The 17,831-nt window shown below is 41.5% G+C and overlaps 1 protein-coding gene across 5 annotated transcripts in view; it reads left to right on the top strand.

Moving 5' to 3' along the window:
• zbtb47b (zinc finger and BTB domain containing 47b) overlaps positions 1-17,831 on the top strand; it is a 289,481-nt gene that overhangs the window by 13,238 nt on the left and 258,412 nt on the right. For 2 of the 5 annotated variants that reach the window (XM_072576341.1, XM_072576339.1), the window contains exon 1: positions 12,118-12,351. The exons of 2 other annotated variants lie outside the window; for them this stretch is intronic. In XM_072576341.1, the coding sequence (XP_072432442.1) occupies positions 12,349-12,351 (3 nt within the window). In that variant the 5' untranslated portion in view covers positions 12,118-12,348. One more of the 5 variants, XM_072576345.1, reaches the window with a different exon arrangement.

The raw sequence follows: 17,831 nt of genomic DNA, 5'->3' as shown, positions 1-17,831 counted from the left end.
CTTGTGATCAACCAACATGGTTGCTGTGGTGACATTACCTTAGTATTAGTGTAGTGCAAGAGGTGACCATTCAGCGCATCGTGCTTGCACTAGCTCTCTGAATGAGCCCCCCCACTAAGTCTGTACATTCCTCCTTTTCTGATAACAAACTAATTCCCTTTTGAGTTGCCTCGATTGAACCTGCCTCCACCACACCCTTAGCTCTGGACTATGTCCTGCCCAAGACTTTACCCTCATTCAACTTTAGAACATAGAACAGTACAGCACAGGAACAGGCCCTTTGGTCTGCCATATCTGTGTGCTGACCATGATGTTATTGTAAAGTAATCCCATCTGCCTGCACAAGGTCCCTATTTCTCTATCCCCTGCCTGTTCATGCATCTGTCTAAATGCCTCTTAAATTTTGCTATCACATGTCCTTCTACAACCTTCCGTGGCAGTGTGTTCCAGTACCAATGACCTTCCGTGTAAACAGAAGAACTTACCTTGCACATCTTTCTCCCTCTCACCTTAAACCTATTCCCCTTTAGTATTTGACACTTCCACTCTGAGGGAAAAGAACTCTGATTGTCCACCCTGTCCAGGCTTTTCATCGTTTTATATATTTCTATAAGGAGAAAGTGAGGACTGCAGATGCTGGAGCTCAGAGCTGAAAAACGTGTTGCTGGAAAGGCACAGCAGGTCAGGCAGCATCCAAGGAGCAAGAGAATCGACATAAGCCCGTAGAAGGGCTTTTGCTCGAAACGTCGATTATACTTCTATAAGGTCATCCCTCAGCCTCTGACACTCTATTGAAAACAATTGCGAATACACTCTAATCCAGGCAACATTCTGGTAAACCCCTTGTGTTACCCTCTCCAAAACCTCTATATTCTTCCTGTAGTGTGGGGATCAGAACTGCACACAGTACTCTCAATGTGGCCTCACTAACGTGACTTGCCAACTTTTATACTCAGTGCCCTGACTGATGGAGGCAAACATGCCAAATGCCTTCTTTACAACTTTATGCACTTGCACCCCAAGATCCTGCTGTATATCATTGTTCCTAATCGTCCTGCCATTTACTGTATACTTCCCTCTTGTGTTTGACCTCCTAAAGTGCATTACCTCACACTTGTCCAGATTAAATTCCATCTACCATTTCTCCACATAACTTTCCAATTGATCCATACCCTACTATATCCTTTGATAACCTTCCTCACTATCCACAACCATCAATTTTTTGCCATCGACAAACTTACGAATCTGACACCTATATTTTCATTTAAGTCATTTCTATAAGTTACAAACAACAGAGGTCCCAGCACTGATCCTTGCAAAATACCACCAGTCACAATTCTCCAGTCAGAAAAGCTCCCCATAACTAACTTGGTCTTCTATCACCAAGCCAATTTTGTAACTAATTTGCCAACTCTCCATTGATCCCATATGACTGCCATGAGGGACCTTGTCAAATACTTCAGTAAAGTCCAAGTAGATAACATCCACTGCCCTACCCTCATCAATCATCATCATCATTTCATCAAAACTATATCAAATTTATGAGTTAAGACCTCCCCGGCACAAAGTCATGCCGACCATCCTTTATAAGTCCATTCTTTTCCAAATGCAAGTACATTTGTTAAAATATGTTAACTGGGTGTGTATCTGAGACACCAACTGACATTTTCAGGATCTTAATTTGCAGAAACTGGCTGCTGGTTTACTTGCATTATGACAGGACTTAACTGGCTATGTATGAATGCTGTGGAACGTGTTGACGTTGATTAGGGTGCTATTAAAAAGTGAGCCTTTTGGAGATGGAAGCAATGAGTTTGGCTGTTCCAGTGGGGGGACAGAGGGATGGCATGATGATACTGTATGTGGCGCTTCAATGTGGGGGAGGGGTATAAGAGGCTGGCATGCAGATGAGTCGAGTGGATATTAATTCTGAAGTGGCAATCTATGATTCCTTTCTGAGAAAGCTTTCAGACGGAGACAGGTTCCAATTAAAATCTGTTTAAAAGCAGGCAGGCAATCATGCTTGGGATCACAATATTTTGCCTTTTTGACTTTAGATTTGGAAGGAGCTGTGTGCACTTCCACCTGACTATTGACAACTTGATGAAAGGCTACACTGCATGTTTGTTGAGTGTGATTTGGTAACTTGAAGCTAAAAGTAAAAAGGCTGCAATAGGCTTCGATTTGATTTGTAACCTCAAATTCAACTCTGAAGGAGAGACATCTCTCTCTCTCCCTCTCCCTCTCTCTCTCTCTCTCTCTCTCTCTCCCCTGAATCTCTCTCTCTCTCTCTCTCTCTCTCTCTCTCTCTCTCTCTCTCTCTCTCTCTCTCTCTCTCTCTCTCTCCCCTGAACTGCACTTAGTGTTTGTTTCAGATTTCCAGCATCTGCTGTGTTTTGCTTTTGATTAACCTTCCGCCCCCCCCCCCCCCCCCCACTTAACAAGAATCTACCTAATTGTACCTGAACAATATTCGAGGATGCTTTGAGTTATAAAGAAAGGCTGGGACTTTTTCCAGTAGAGTGTAGGAGGTGGCCTAATAGACCTTTTTATAAAACAATGAAATGTATAGACAAAATTAATAGTAGTTGTCTTTTCACTAGGATGAGGGAACTTCAAGACAAGGGGACAGAATTTTAAGGAGAGAGATTTTAAAAAAAGACATGAGGGGCAAATCTTTTTAGAGGGTGGTTCATGTGTGGCATGAACTCCCAGAGGAAGTGGTGATGTGAGTACAATTACGATGTTTAAAAGATATTTGGATAAATATGTGAATGGGGAATGTTGGAGGGATATGGGACATGAGCAGGCAGGTTTAGTTTGGGATTATGTTTGACATGGACTGGTTGGACCAAGGGTCTGTTTCCATGCTGTATCATTCTGACTGTACTCCCACCACCTTCTCAGGAAGAGAGTTCCAAAAATTGAAATCCCTTCGAAAGAAAATACATTTCTCAACTCCATTTTAAATGGAGTCCCTTTATTTTTAACCAGTGACCCCTATTTCGTGAAAGGCCACACATCCCATGAATGAATATTAAAGAAAATAGGTTTAACTTTTCAAGTAGCATATGAGTCTTGTCCAGAAGAGTCTTGTAATGAGTTTTAAAAGTGACACTCAACAAGAACTATTCACTCTTCTGCCTCCACGTGTGTTACAGATTTCCAGCAGTTTGCCTTTATTTCAGATATCCAACTTACGCAGTGTCTTGCTTTTACTATAATCAGTTTTATATTGGTCTGAAGAAGGGCTGATGCCCGAAACGTCGATTCTCCTGTTCCTTGGATGCTGCCTGACCTGCTGCGCTTTTCCAGCAACACATTTTCAGCTCTGATCTCCAGCATCTGCAGTCCTCACTTTCTCCTTTTTTATATTGGTCTGGTCAGGGGAGATCTCCCCTGCTATTCTTCAAAGTGGTACCATCAGATTTCAATGAACAACCTTGTTCTCATGCTAACATTTCCGTTCAGGGCTATAGTGTTCCAATGAAGCTTAACGCTAGCTAGAGGAGCAACACCCCATTTTCTACTTTGGCACTTTACAGCTTCTTGGACTCTAATATTAAATTCCAAGACTTCAGACCTCTGTACTTGACTATTCTTCCATCCCCAACCTCTTCCAGCTGTTTTATGCTTGTGTCTTGTTGGCTTTACCATCAGCAGAGTGGACCTGTTTTATCCCTTTCACACAATTATTCACGCCTACTTTACATCTGAATCACTCCTTTATCACTGATATCACTCTTTTTTTTTTAATCTTTTGCTCCAGGAAGTGCACCATCTCATCCAATCTTGCTCTTCCTCCCCCTCTATCTACAGCATTAAAGAAACACAACTTTGCAGCTCCTTCTTCTGAAGAAGAGTCATCATGGACTCCATGCGGCTTCTCTCACCGTAGTCCTGCTGAATTTCACCAGCACTTTTTGTTTCTATTTCATGAGATCTATTGACTCTTCGGGACCATGGATTGATATCTGATCTGGATGATGACCCCTCCGACAGTCTACATTTTTACGCCCAGATGTCTAAACTGCGGTATAATCATTTCTAAACAAAAACTGAAAGAACGGCAGATGCTGAAAATCCAAAATGAAAAGAGAAGTTGCTAGAAATGTTCAGCAGGTCTGACAGCATCTGTGGGGAGACATCAGTGACCCTTCTAGTGACCCTTCCTCAGAACTCAATATAATTACTTCTGATTTGGAGGTGAGAGTGATATTAACAGGTCCACAGCCACCACATGAAGCTAGGCAAAAGTGAGGACTGCAGATGCTGGAAATCTGAGTCTAGGTTAGAGTAGTGCTGGAAAAGCACAGCAGGTCAGGCAGCATCCGAGGAGCAGGAAAATCGACGTTACAGTCCTGATGAAGGGCTTCTGCCCGAAACGTCGATTTTCCTGCTCCTTGGTTGCTGCCTGGCCTGCTGTGCTTTTCCAGCACCACTCTAATCACCACATGAAGCTGCTCACTTGACATCTGGCCCAGATCTTTGACAGAGTGGCACTCTGTCACAGTAAGGGGCCAACTCTGACGTTTGAAGGGCACCAAGATGGAGGTCCAAAATGGCGAATCTCTCTCACTCTCAGATAAACTAAAAATTATCTTTCAACGTTTTAGTATTTTATTCAAAAGTTGTGCTCCAGGCTTTGGATATTGCTGGAGAACTGAACGTCTGACATTTAGCACCCACTTCATTATCACATCAGCACAGGCTAGATTCAAAGTGAGCTCCAGTACATTACTAAACAACATACTCCTAACCTTTAGTCTTCACTTAGCAATTGTCAAAGGATGGTCAGCTGCTGGATATGCTCCTGAATTTAAACCAGGAGCAGTCAGCAAGAATAGAGTGAGGAGGGATTCAGGATTTAATGTCGATCCTGCTCTCTGTGCACCTTCTCTGCAGCTGTAAATTTGTATTCCTTGCTCTGTTCTATTACCCTGATGCACTTTGTATGTTATGATCTGCCTGTACTGCATGCAAAACAAACATTTAATTGTATCTAGATACATGTGACAATAATAAATCAAAAGCAGCAGAAATATGAGCAAGCGTCCCAGATGAAGAACGAAACACACACAAAATAGATTAGCTGGGAATCCAAATCTTACATTTTAATTAAAATATCAAAACCTATAGTTTTGTCTTTCAAGACGACAGTGCTAGTTATTTGCTTCTGTGTTGACTATTATTTAAATGAGGATAAGTTTGCAGAAAGCTTCAGCACAGAGGGATTTGGGAGTCTTCATCCATTAATCACAATAAAGCTAGCAACCAATTTCAGCAGGTAATAGGGAAGGCACATGGAATGTTGACCTTTATTCCAAAGGGAATGGAGTATAAAAGTAGAGAGGTTTTGCTACAACTATACAAGGGACTAGTCAGAGCACAGCTGGAATACTAGGAATAGTTTCTGACCCCTTCTTGAGGTAAATCTCTCTGAAAATCATAGAATCATAGAAATGCTACAGTGTGGAAACATGCCATTCAGCTCATTGAGCCCACACCCCCCCCTGTGAAGACTTGATGGGCTGAATGGCCTATGTTTTATGTTTTGATGGTTTTGTTTAGTCGTGAATAGTATTCTCTCCTTTTTGAACGTCTGTATTAAATTTTCTTCTAAACTTTTCTCTTTTCAGGAGAACAATCCTAGCTTCCTGATTTTTTTTTTGTCACCACTTTGATTTGAATTGGTTTATTAATGTCACGTACCAAGATAGAGTGAGAAGTATTGTTTTGCATACTATCCAGACAAATCATGCCTTCCATAAGTGCTTTACATCAAGGTAGGAGAACAGAATGTAGAATGTAGTGTTACAGCTACAGAGAAGGTGCAGAGAAAGATCAACTCTACTTTGAGAGGTCCATTCATAAGTCTGATAACAGCGAGGAAGAAGCTGTTCTTGAATCTGTTGATATGTGTTTCCAAGCTTTTGTATCTTCTGTCCAATGGAAGAAGGTGAGAGAGAGTATAACTGGGGTGGGAGGGGTCTTTGATTATGTTGGCTGCTTTCTCGAGGCCGTGGGAAGTGTAGGTGGGGTCAATGGATGGAAGAAAGTGAGGTCTGCAGATGCTGGAGATCACAGTCGAACATTGTGGCACTGGAAAAGCACAGCAGGTCAGGCAGCATCCTGACTAAAGTCGACTCCCCTGCTCCTTGGCTGCTGCCTGACCTGCTGTGCTTTTCCAGCGCCATACTTTTAGACTCAATGGATGGAAGCAAAAACAGAAATCGCTGAAAAAGCTTAGCAGGTCTTGCAACCTCTGTGGAGAGAAAACAGAGTTCATGTTTTGGGTCAAGTGATCCTTCCTCAGAACAATAGATGCTGCCAGACCTGCTGACCTTTTCTAGCAATTTCTGTTTTTGTTTCTGATTTACAGCATCTGCAGTTCTGTCAGTTTTTATTCAATGGAAGGAAGGCTGGTTTGCGTGATGGAATGGGCTGTGATCACAGCTCTCTAATTTCTTGCGGTCTTCCTAGAAAATACTTTAAATGTTTAGTGGTAGCTTCAGACTTGGATGTGATATCTGATCTTTGTTCACATGAACTCAAGTAAGCTGACCCTCGCTACATTTGTCATAATTTGGAGATGCCAGTGTTGGACTAGGGTGTACAAAGTTAAAAATCACACAACACCAGGTTATTGTCCAACAGGTTTAATTGGAAGCACTAGCTTTCAGAGTGACGCTCTTTCATCAGGTGGTAGTGGAGGGCTCACTCCTAACACACAGAATTTATAGCAAAAATTTGCAGTGCGATCATACTGTACATCACACTGTAAATTTTTGCAATAAATTCTGTGTGTTAGGATTGATCCCTCCACTACCACCTGATGAAGGAGCGTCGCTCCGAAAGCTAGTGTGCTTCCAATTAAACTTGTTGGACTATAGCCTGGTGTTGTGTGATTTTTAGATTTGTCATGTGAAGTGTAACTGTAGCTGCCAGTACTTACGAAATCTAATCCAACACGTGTCTGTAGGAGAAGGAAGGGAGAGAATGGATGTTAAGGCAGTGGGAAGCATCACTAGCATTGACTCATGAGATGAATCTGGATTTTCTTTTCGAAATTAGTCATGAAGACCTATTGCCGTGCTTAGTTTCTATTTTTTTAATGAAGTGGTGAAGGATCTGAATGTGGAGGTAAGGATCCTGGCAAAGCCAGATTAACTGTAATACAGCTGTGGAAATTGAGGGGATTGCAGGTACGTTCATTTGTCTCTTCAGGCTGTAGACTTTGAGAGGTAGGAACGTAGAATTTAATTAAATGAATTAACCCACCATCTGTTTGTTGTGGGTAAATTACCACAAGCTACCTTTAACTCGGCTATTTATTAAGAAATCTCTCAATCAAGTTCTGAAACAATTACTTTAAACTTTATTACATTTGGAACCAAATAAGACTCCTCAAGTGAGCAAGTTAAGCCTCCCATTCCAACTTGACTATTGCACGATTAATGGTGGAATTTAGCTATGACTCGAACCTTGCCTGTCTCTGGATGTGTTCTGCTGTTGAAGAGTTGTGAAGTTGAATTCTTATACAATTTTCTGTCCTTCAAGTTTATGGTATAACATTATTGATAATCCTTTAGATTCTTCCATCTGAAATATTGATGACTGCTCTGGAGCTATCCAGTCTTATCAGAAGTAGCCTTCTGACTTTTAGTTACATTTGGCATTGATGGTCTGTTTGAAGACAACTCTTTCCTGTGATTAACTCCTTAACTTCTTCAGCAGGACTGTCATTGTCTTTGTGACATAAGGCAGCCATTTCTAAAGCAGATATTAAAACAGTTTTGTTTATTTAGCTTCAACTCCTTCTTTTCCCAGACATGGCTAATAGTTTTTAATTCTTGTATAACAGTTTGTCCTTGTCCCTTAACAGTTTATTTCTGGACAAAGTTATTACTGATTCTTCCAATCCATGAACAATTATTAAACTTCTGAAGTTTACAGTATAACTGGTTGATGTAATGATGGTTAAACAATACCAAACTTGGGTTTAAAATAAGTGTCTTTTGATTTCCAACGAAGGGTGAGGGCCACCAGAGGTGGGTGGGTGTATGTGCGTATCTCTCTGTCTGCATGTATATGTTTTATTGAGGTTTAAGCTTTAGTGGAATTTACTTAGTGGAAGTTATATATCAACTTTATCTCACAGAATGTTTCTGTAAATGTTAGATACACCCACATCATCTGGCTCCTTTTTAAATGTTAACCACAAACCTAACTGCAAAGCAGAAAGCAGAGCTTTCATGATGCACAGATTTGTCTGATCTTTAACAAGTCATTGACCCACTTTCCACAAACTTTAAAAATAAAGAATTCTCTCCCGTTCAACTGGTTTATCCTTTGTTTTCCAAAGTCACACTGGGGAATGAACCCTGGAGGTAGAGGAGTCCATTTAATCTCTGCTAAGCACCAGTACTCTTTGCTGGAGGACTGTTATCATGCATGCTTTTGGATAATTTGAGGAGGAAACATTAACTTTTTTTTTGTTGTGGTTGTCACTCGCTAAGCCAACATTTATTACCTGGCTCTAATTGTTAAGAATAAGCAGTTAAGAGTCAAGCACATTGCGGGTCTGGAATCACATGTAGGTCAGACCCAGTAAGGATGGCAGATAATGAACCAGAGTTGGTTTTTAACAACAGTTAATAGTGGTGATATGGTTATCATTACACTAGCGCTTTTTAATCCAGATTTAAGTTCAAATTTCAGTGCTTGGTGTCGTGGTATTTGAACCCATGGACTTAGAACATTCGCCCAAGGTTCTGGGTGACTAGTCCAGTGACGTTACCATTACATCACTATTGCCCCCTAAAATATAAGTGTTTTCATGTATGTCTGTGTATGTTTACAGAGAAAAATGCCTTGAAGTATACAGTTGGCTCCTGGTCAAAGTTGCAATATATTAGAAATACTTTAAATACTTTAGAAATACTCACGGGCTAATGCTACTTGTTTGTCACACATTTTACGAGAAAAATGAAATCTAGAGATTTATTTGTAGTGCAGAGAAACGTTCTCATGGGACAAATGATACCACACACAGGCTCTAAGCAGATCTTTCCAGCATTTTAACCCCTAGTACCAATTATAGAACGTGGTATCATGGAATTAACTGGTCAAATCTTTACTTAATATAAAATGAACTTTGCAACCTTAAAATAAAATCCTGGTAACTAGCAGAAAAATAAATTGCAACATGTTGCATGGTTAAAAATCACACAACATCAGGTTACAGTCCAAAAGGTTTATTTGGAAGCACTAGCTTTCGGAGCGCTGCTCCTTCATCGGGTGATTGTTTATTTAGCTTCAACTCCTTCTTTTCCCAGACATGGCTAATAGTTTTTAATTCTTGTATAACAACAGTTTGTCCTTGTCCCTTAACAGTTTATTTCTGGACAGAGTTATTACTGATTCTTCCAATCCATGAACAATTATTAAACTTCTGAAGTTTACAGTATAACGGGTTGATATAATGATGGTTAAACAATACCAAACTTGGGTTTAAATTAAGTGTCTTTTGATTTCCAACGAAGGGTTGAGAGTCACCAGAGGTGGGTGGTGTATGTGCATATCTCTCTACCTGGTATGTATATGTTTCATTGAGATTTAAGCTTTAGTGGAATTTACTTAGTGGAAGTTATTAGATTACAGATTACATTGCAGTGTGGAAACAGGCTCTTCGGCACAACAAGTCCACACCGACCCACCGAAGCGCAACCCACCCATACCCCTACATTTACCCCTTACCTAACACTACGGGCAATTTAGCATGGCCAATTCACCTGGCCTGCACATCTTTGGACTGTGGGAGGAAACCGGAGCACCCAGAGGAAACCCTCGCAGACACGGGGAGAATGTGCAAACTGAGGTGGGAACTGAACCCAGGTCTCTGGCGCTGTGAGGCAGCAGTGCTAACCACTGTGCCACCGTGCCGCCCACAAATTATATATCAACTTTATCTTGGAGTGTTTCTGTAAATGTGCACAACCACCTGATGAAGGAGCACCACTCTGAAAGCTCGTGCTTCCAAATAAACCTGTTGGACTATAACCTGGTGTTGTATGATTTTTAACTTTGTCCAACACAGTCCAACACCAGCATCTCCAAATCATGTTGCATGATTTTCCTTTTGTATTCTAATAGCCTTCTCACCTCTGATTAAGAAAGCTTGTGGGCTCAAGTCTTGCTGCAAAGACCGAAGCTGCTTATTTGAACTGATGTTTGTGTACTGTACTGAGGGAGAGCTACGCTGACAAAGATTCTCTATTTGTGACTTCAGTTTAAGTCTTAGCAGCTTCCCTGTTCAGTGAATGTAAACAAACCCATGACCCTGTTTTGAAAGGGAATTCTTAACGTTCTGGCCACTATTCATTCCTCAAAATGTTAGATGATTTTACAGCTCAGATTGAGGCCATTTGGCCCATTAAGTCTGCACCTTTCAAAAAGTAATCCAGTGATCTGACAGTTTGCCACATTCGCTGTTTGTGGGAGCTATCTGTGCACATCTTGATAACTGTATTTCCTGTATTACCACAGTATCTACACTTTACATGTACTTTACAAGTTGTTACATGATTTGGGGATATGCCGAGGTAGTGAAAAGTGCTGTGTAAATTCACGTCTTTTGGAAAGTGTTGTGGAAGACTTTCTTTGAATAGATTGATTAGAAAATATCAGAGATATTATTAACAACCAGTGGGACTTAAACCTCGGTCTCCTGATTTTAAGGTAGGAACACTACCATTTTGACAAAAGAGCCCTACTTCGTCTCACAAGCTGCATTGTAAATATCAACTCCAACAGTGTCAATCCTGTGGACTGTTAAACCAGTCAGTCATATCTTTTTATTGTTTGTGATATTTTATATTAACATTTGGGTTTTTTAAAATTTAACTAAGTTAGTTTGGTTTAGTTCAAAAGAACAAAGACTTAATTATTTATGACTTGTTTTTCATGATCACTCTCAACACTCCTAAGGCACTTGACAGCTAATGAATTATTTTTGAAGCTTGATAATTAGGGGAGGTGGGATAATTAGGGGAGGTGATGGCTTAGTGGTTTTATTGCTGAACTGTTAATCCAAAGATCCAGATAATGTTCTGAGGACCCAGGTTTGAATCCCATCACAGCAAATAGTGGATTTTGAATTCAATAAAAATCTGGAATTAAGAATCTAATGATCACGAAACCATTGTCGATTGTTCAAAAAACCATCTGGTTCACTAATTTCCTTTAGGGAAGGAAACTGCCATCCTTCCCTGGTCTGCCTACATGTGACTCAAGACCCACAGCAATGTGGCTGACTCTTAACTGCCCTCGGGGCAATTATGGATGGGCAATAAATGCTGACCTAGCCAGCAATGCTCTTGTCGTGTGATCGAAATTTTAAAAAGTCACTGTCAGAAATTCAGTCGAGCAATTTGCACTAAGCTAAATCATGCAATAAACTATGTAACATTGCCAGGCAAGTTGTTTTTAGTCCTGAGGTTTGAGGGCACTTGACTTTCCACATGGTGGTTTAGGATATTTTATATCCACTTAGAAGGATTAAATCACTTGATTTAAGATCTCACCTGAAAGACCATATCTCTGACATTGCAGCACACTCTGTCAACACTGCATGGGCAGCCTCGATTTTGTCTGGAGTTTGGGCTTGAACATGCCACCTTTTCAGGAAAGTTTTTGATCTGAACTGTGGGCATTGTTTAACCTAAATTTGCAAAACGTTTTGCCTGAAATCGTATCAATTTTGAACTTTCTAAAAATAAAAATAGTGTATGGTTATAGATGGGATCCTTTTGGGATCAATTGACCTGTACGATCCTAAATTTACAAAACCTTTGCCTGAAATCATATAAATTTTGAACTTTCTAAAAAAAATCAAACGAGAGAAGGTGTGTAGTTGTAGAGGGGATCAATTGAAGAGGGAGGAGGGTAAGAAAAGTTGCTTAAATTTTGTTTTTTTTCTATGTGTGGTGCAGCGATTCACCAGGGAGAACTCCTATGACTGACTCCGAGAGAGAGAGAATTGGCTGCTTTTAAATCCAAGCAATCCTCATCTGATTGAGAAGCACCAATCAGAGTTGGGAGTGAGTAAGGATCTGCCATTGTGTGTGTGTTATGTTTTGTATTGCCCCTCTGTGTGCTGATGTGAACATGCTGGATGAGCCGGTGCAGGGACAGAGCTGAGACTGAGAGATTGGGGGGACAGGGGGCTGAGGGACTGCGCATGGACGGCGCAACTTTCCCGCACGCCTTGTACTCGCCTCAGAGTGCGGGGAAGAAGAGGAGCAGGAGGAGGAGGAACTGCATTGCACCGCCAAAACTGGCTTCAAAATGGTAACAAAAAAATACACCCCTCTCTCCTCTCACTGTCCATTTTATTCTCCTCATTGATGCTATTGAAAAACAGACAGAGCTTGTATGTAAATGCTGTGAGAGCATGTTTTCTTTTAAATCTGAGAGGTTTTTAGAGAATGCAACCGATGTGTTTTTTCTTCTGCAATAATGCGGATTTTCCCAAATTTTTTTTTGCAGGATTTGGAAGAGTATTTTTAGCCCCCACCTCCCTCCACTCCAAGGGAGGGCATGAGGGAAAAAACTCAATCCTTCACTCCTGGCAAAAAAGAATAACAATGGGACCCAGTTGGTAACAAAGAGTTAAATTCCTTCAGATGGGAAATGCTGAGGGGAGGGAGTGTGGCTGCAGGAATAGGCCAGGCCCGCTTAGCCATTTAAAGCAAGTTTTTTTTTCCCGTGCTCTGTGGTTTCTGCTATATTTCTATTCCGATGTGGCTGAAGGAAGAGGATACGGGCGGCACCTTGATGTTTCTATTGCTATTTTGTAACAAGTTTTTTTTTCTGGTCTCTTGTCTCCATCTCTATTTGGATACATTTTGTACATGGATACATGACCGGGCTGTGGTGAACACCCCCTCTCGCCCTTGCCTTCCCCTCCTGTCTCTTGTGGTTTTGATTCTCTCGTGGGAGTCTGTCATCTCTCTCTCTCTTTCTTTTGTGTTTTGTTCTTTCTGTTTTTTCTCTCTCTCTCCCTCCCTCCCTCTTTCAATGTTTAGCCGAGGCAGCGCCATTTCTCTCTCACTGCAAATGCTGAGTGACATCTTAGGGCAGAAATAGTTAAAAAGGGAACATATCCCCCTTTGCATTGGATTTCGAATTAAGAAAATGTTTTGCAAGCTGATTGTTTCATTTCGTGCTCATGTTATTGAGTCCCTAGTGTGTGTTTTTTGTCAGGATTAACTCTGATATTATTTTGCAAAATTGGAATTGTTTAGTTGTTTATATTCAGATGCCTGTTCAGTTTTTTTTAAAAAGATACCCACTTTTTCACATGCTATCCAGTTTTCAGATTTTCAAGTTCTTAAATGTTGTTGAGCATTACAGATTTGTGTAATTGAATTATTTTTGTCTTTTGCTATCCTCGTGACCCGAACCTCCCTTAGCCCAGAACCAGAAATCAGTGTATGTGGTTTTGGGAGAGAGGGTGGGTGAGTACGTTTGAATGCAGGATTCCAGTAGCAAAGTACGATTATTGAGATGTAGTAAAACTTTTTAAACCTTCACGCAGTTGGAGGAATGATGGCTACTTCCTTAGCTCTCAACCGATATTCTCTGAGATGTAGCACTGATGATGGTTGACTCATTTCAAGCCTTAATCAGGCAGTAAAGAATGTGCATTAGTGTAGCACCTTTCAATACCTCCCTAGTAGTGATGTAAATAAAAGCAAAACACTGGATGCCAGAAATATAAAACAGAGAATGCTGGAAAAACTCAGTAGTCTGGCAACGTCTTTAGAGAGAAATAAGAGTTAATGTTTCAACCCCCGTGTGACTCCCCTTCAGAGCTACTGATCTGTAGTTAACTTCTGTAATGTGAGAAATAGCCAGTTTGTTCGCGATTGAGTATAGGAGTAGGGAGGTAAAAACAATGACTGCAGATGCTGAAAACCAAATACTAGATTAGTGGTGCTGGAAGAGCACAGCAGTTCAGGCAGCATCCAACGAGCAGCGAAATCGACGTTTTGGGCAAAAGCCCTTCATCAGGAATAAAAGCGGGAGACCATGCTGCAGCTCTACAGGACATTGGTTAGCCCATTTTTGGAAGACTCTGTCCAGTTCTCATCTCCCTTCTGCAGGAAGGATGTTGTGAAACTTGAAAGGGTTCAATGAAGATTTTCAAGGATGTTGCCGGGATCTGAGAGTTTGAGCAACTGAACAGGCTGAGGCTGTTTTCCCTGGAGCATCAGAGGCTGAAGGGTGCCCTTATAGAGGTTTATAAAACCGTGCGGGGCATAGATAGGGTGACTAACTAGGATAGGGGAGTCCACAACTAGAGGGCATAGTTTTAAGGTGACTGGAAAGATTTAAAAGGGACCTCACAGAGGATGGTACATGTATGGAATGAGCTGCCAGAGGAACTGATGGAGGCTGGTACAATTGCAGCATTTAAAAGGCATCTGGATGGATATTTGAATAGGAAAGAATTAGAGATATATGTGACAAATGCTGGTAAATGGGGCTAGGTCAGATTGGGATGTCTGGGTGGTGCAGACAAGTTGGATCAAAGGGTCTGTTTCCTCGCTGTATAACTATGACTTGGGAAATGTGAGTGATACACAGTAAGCTGCAGTTGACACCTTTTTAAGACCATTTCCCTGCAGGTTGCTCAAACTGCAAAAAGACGGTCTGGCACTACTTCAGCTTGTGATCTGACCTCCTGAATGATATTGCCACTTTGCATATTGATGCACACCCAAAGGTGCCTTCGGCTGAAGGCTGGGGGATGTGGTATAACAGCTGCATTAGAGACCTCAGGTGGAGAGCGCCTGTAAATGTTTCCTTGCCCATACCCTGTCAAATGTAGGTGACGCTTTGCACACAAAGGGAACCAGTGTGTGCTTGATAAGGGTCACTGGTCCCAACATGTTAACTCTGATTTCTCCCCACAGATGCTGCCAGACCGACTGAGATTTTGATGATTAGATTAGATTCCCTACAGTATGGAAACAGGCCCTTCGGCCCAACAAGTCCATGCTGAAGAGAAACCCACTCAGACCCATTCCCTTACCCTATATTTACCCCTGACTGATGCATTTAACACTATGGGCAGTTTAGCATGACCAGTTCACCTGACCTGCACATCTTTGGATTGTGGGAAGAAACCCATGCAGAAACTGGGAGAATGTGCAAACTCCACACACAGTTGCCTGAGGCAATAATTGAACTCAGGTCCTTGGTGCTGTGAGGCAACAGTGCTAACTGCTGAGCCACCGTGCAAGTCTGTTTTTGTTTCAGATTTCCAGCATATGTAAGTTCAGTGTGTGCCTCAGCCTAGCTGATGGTGCAAATTCATTGTATGTTTATTTGTGCTAAGTGTTTTTTTTTCTGCTAGTGTCCAGTCAAGTAGGAGTGAATCTGTTTGTCATGAGGGTGACTGGTTTAGATGCAATGCATTACTTTAATGGTCACCCACCTCACCCGCAATAATTAAAAAAAGGAAAATTGGAGCTGTCCAGCCCCTGTGCTGGAGTTGAATCATACAAACTTTTCTTGGGTGTGCAATTGTACAATGTGAAGCAGAAGTGAGGGCAGCCCCATCTTCCTGCAGTTTGTACAACCTCCGGAGAAATGGTCTTGGAAAGGTGTCAACTGCAGCTTACTGTGTGTCACTGACACTTCCCGAGTAATAGAGTCAAACAGGCAAGTTGGGGACTATTGTCTGGGTTGGGAGTTAGTGTGATAACTTCCTGGATTGGTCAGCTGGGCAGAGGAGTTTAATACAGGAACCAGCTGTATTAAACTTCCAACCCTAAGGCTCTTGTATCTCAACCATAGCATTAGACTGTTCATCTGAGAAGTACTGTTTTGGACACCAGTTATCCAATTTCCTTAAAATGCCAAATTAACCAAATTGTGCTACCTTCCTACTTGTTCTGGTGTTTGCTCAAGTTGTCAGGGGCTGCAGTGTGAGTGTTACTACACTAATTATCTGGAGGCCCAGGATAATGTCCAGAACCATAACAATGTGTGTTTAATTCTGAATTGCCCTCTGAAATGTCCCCAGCAAGCCACTCAGTTCAAGGGGAATAAAGCATGGGCAGCAAGTGTTGCCAATGACTGACACACAACCACCCCCCACACCTTCCACCCAACATCTTGTGAAATAGATTTTTTAAAAAAGATCAGATGTAAAAATTAGGTGTACTGCTTCTCAGCTTCACTAGTCAATTTAATTGTGGCTGACCTGCAGCTGCTCTCTTTCCCGCCTATTCCCATATGCCTCGATTCTCCCAAATTGCTCAAAAATCTCACTCTTGTATTTATTCAATAGTTTGAGCTTTGGCAAAACACATTTTATTTAATTCTTTCATGAAACTGGGAAGTTTAGTCGCTGGGAAGTTCAGTGTGTGTTGTCCATTCCCAATTGCCCGTAAACAGAATAGATTGATCAGCCATTTCTGAGGGCACTTCGGGGTCATTGACATTGCAGCTAAATCTGGGGTCATTTGTAACCACGCTGTAAGGATATCAGAGTTCCTCCCCGAAAAACATTCGTGAACTAGATGGGTTTTTTCTGACAATTGGTGATAGTTGGGAGAAAGTGAGGACTGCAGATGCTGGAGATAATCGGTGATAGTTGTCATGGTCACCATTGCCAACACTAGCTTTTAATTCCAGACTTTATTAAGTAGATTTAAATTTCAGCAGCTGTCATGTTTACAGAACATTAGCCAAAATCTCTAGGTTATGAGCCTAGTGACAACCCTCTAGCGTAGAGATTCACACTTGTCTTGAGTGAAAGGATTTCTTCTTATATCCATTCTAACTGGCTGCCCCCTTATTCTGAAACCATAACTCCATGTTTGGACTCTCTGGCCACTCTCAGTAGACTTCCCATATTTACCCTGTGAAGTCCTAAGCATTTCATGTGTTTCAGTGAGATCACCTTTGCATCTTTCTAAACTACAGAAAATACTGACCCATTCTACTCCATCAGAACTGAACTGCATCCTTTCTTCATAGAATCTCTACAGTTTGGAAACAGGCCATTTGGCCCAACCAGTCCACACTGACCCTCTGACTAACCCAACCAGACCCATTCCCTTACCCTATTACTTCACATTTACCCTTGACTAATGCACCTAATTCTCACATCCCTGAAAACTGAGGCAGTTTAGCATGGCCAATTCACCTAACCCGCACATCTTTGGATTGCGAGAGCACTCGGAGGAAACCCATGCAAATACAGAAAGAATGTGCAAACTCCACAAAGAATCACCCAAGGTGAGAATCGAATCCAGGTCCCTGACGCTGTGAGGCAGCGGTGTTAACCACTGAGCCAGCATGCTGCCCTGGATGCTAACCATCATAAACATTGCCATTAACGCACCCTTTAATCTTCTGTGCTTAAGGAAATGCAAGCCTGGCCAATATAACCAAGTCTCAGAATTTGACCATTTAGTTTCAAATCAATTTTAATGAATGGAGGGACCGAAGGAGTCTCGAATGAAGAGATTAAGGAGACACTTTGGGGATGAGCAATGTGACCTTTCTTTACAGATTTATATTGATGATCCTCTGTTTTCTGTTAAGTGAGACTGGTTTTGATAGTGTGTTTTTATGATGTTTGATGCGGGGTAGGTTAATGCATATTTGATTGTGTCAGCTGTAATAGTAGGGAGAAGTAGAATATTCTGCCGTTTCTCTGGGTGAGTAAAGGAACAGAATAGTTTGGTCCTATCATTTTTACATCACTTTTGACACATTTCAATATCGTCCAGAGGTTCAGAATCGTTCTA

Source organism: Chiloscyllium punctatum, chromosome 8 (genome assembly GCF_047496795.1).
Source record: "Chiloscyllium punctatum isolate Juve2018m chromosome 8, sChiPun1.3, whole genome shotgun sequence".
Lineage (NCBI taxonomy): Eukaryota > Metazoa > Chordata > Chondrichthyes > Orectolobiformes > Hemiscylliidae > Chiloscyllium > Chiloscyllium punctatum.
The sequence above is the reverse complement of the archived record's forward strand: the minus strand, read 5'-3'. Positions and strand labels throughout refer to the sequence as shown.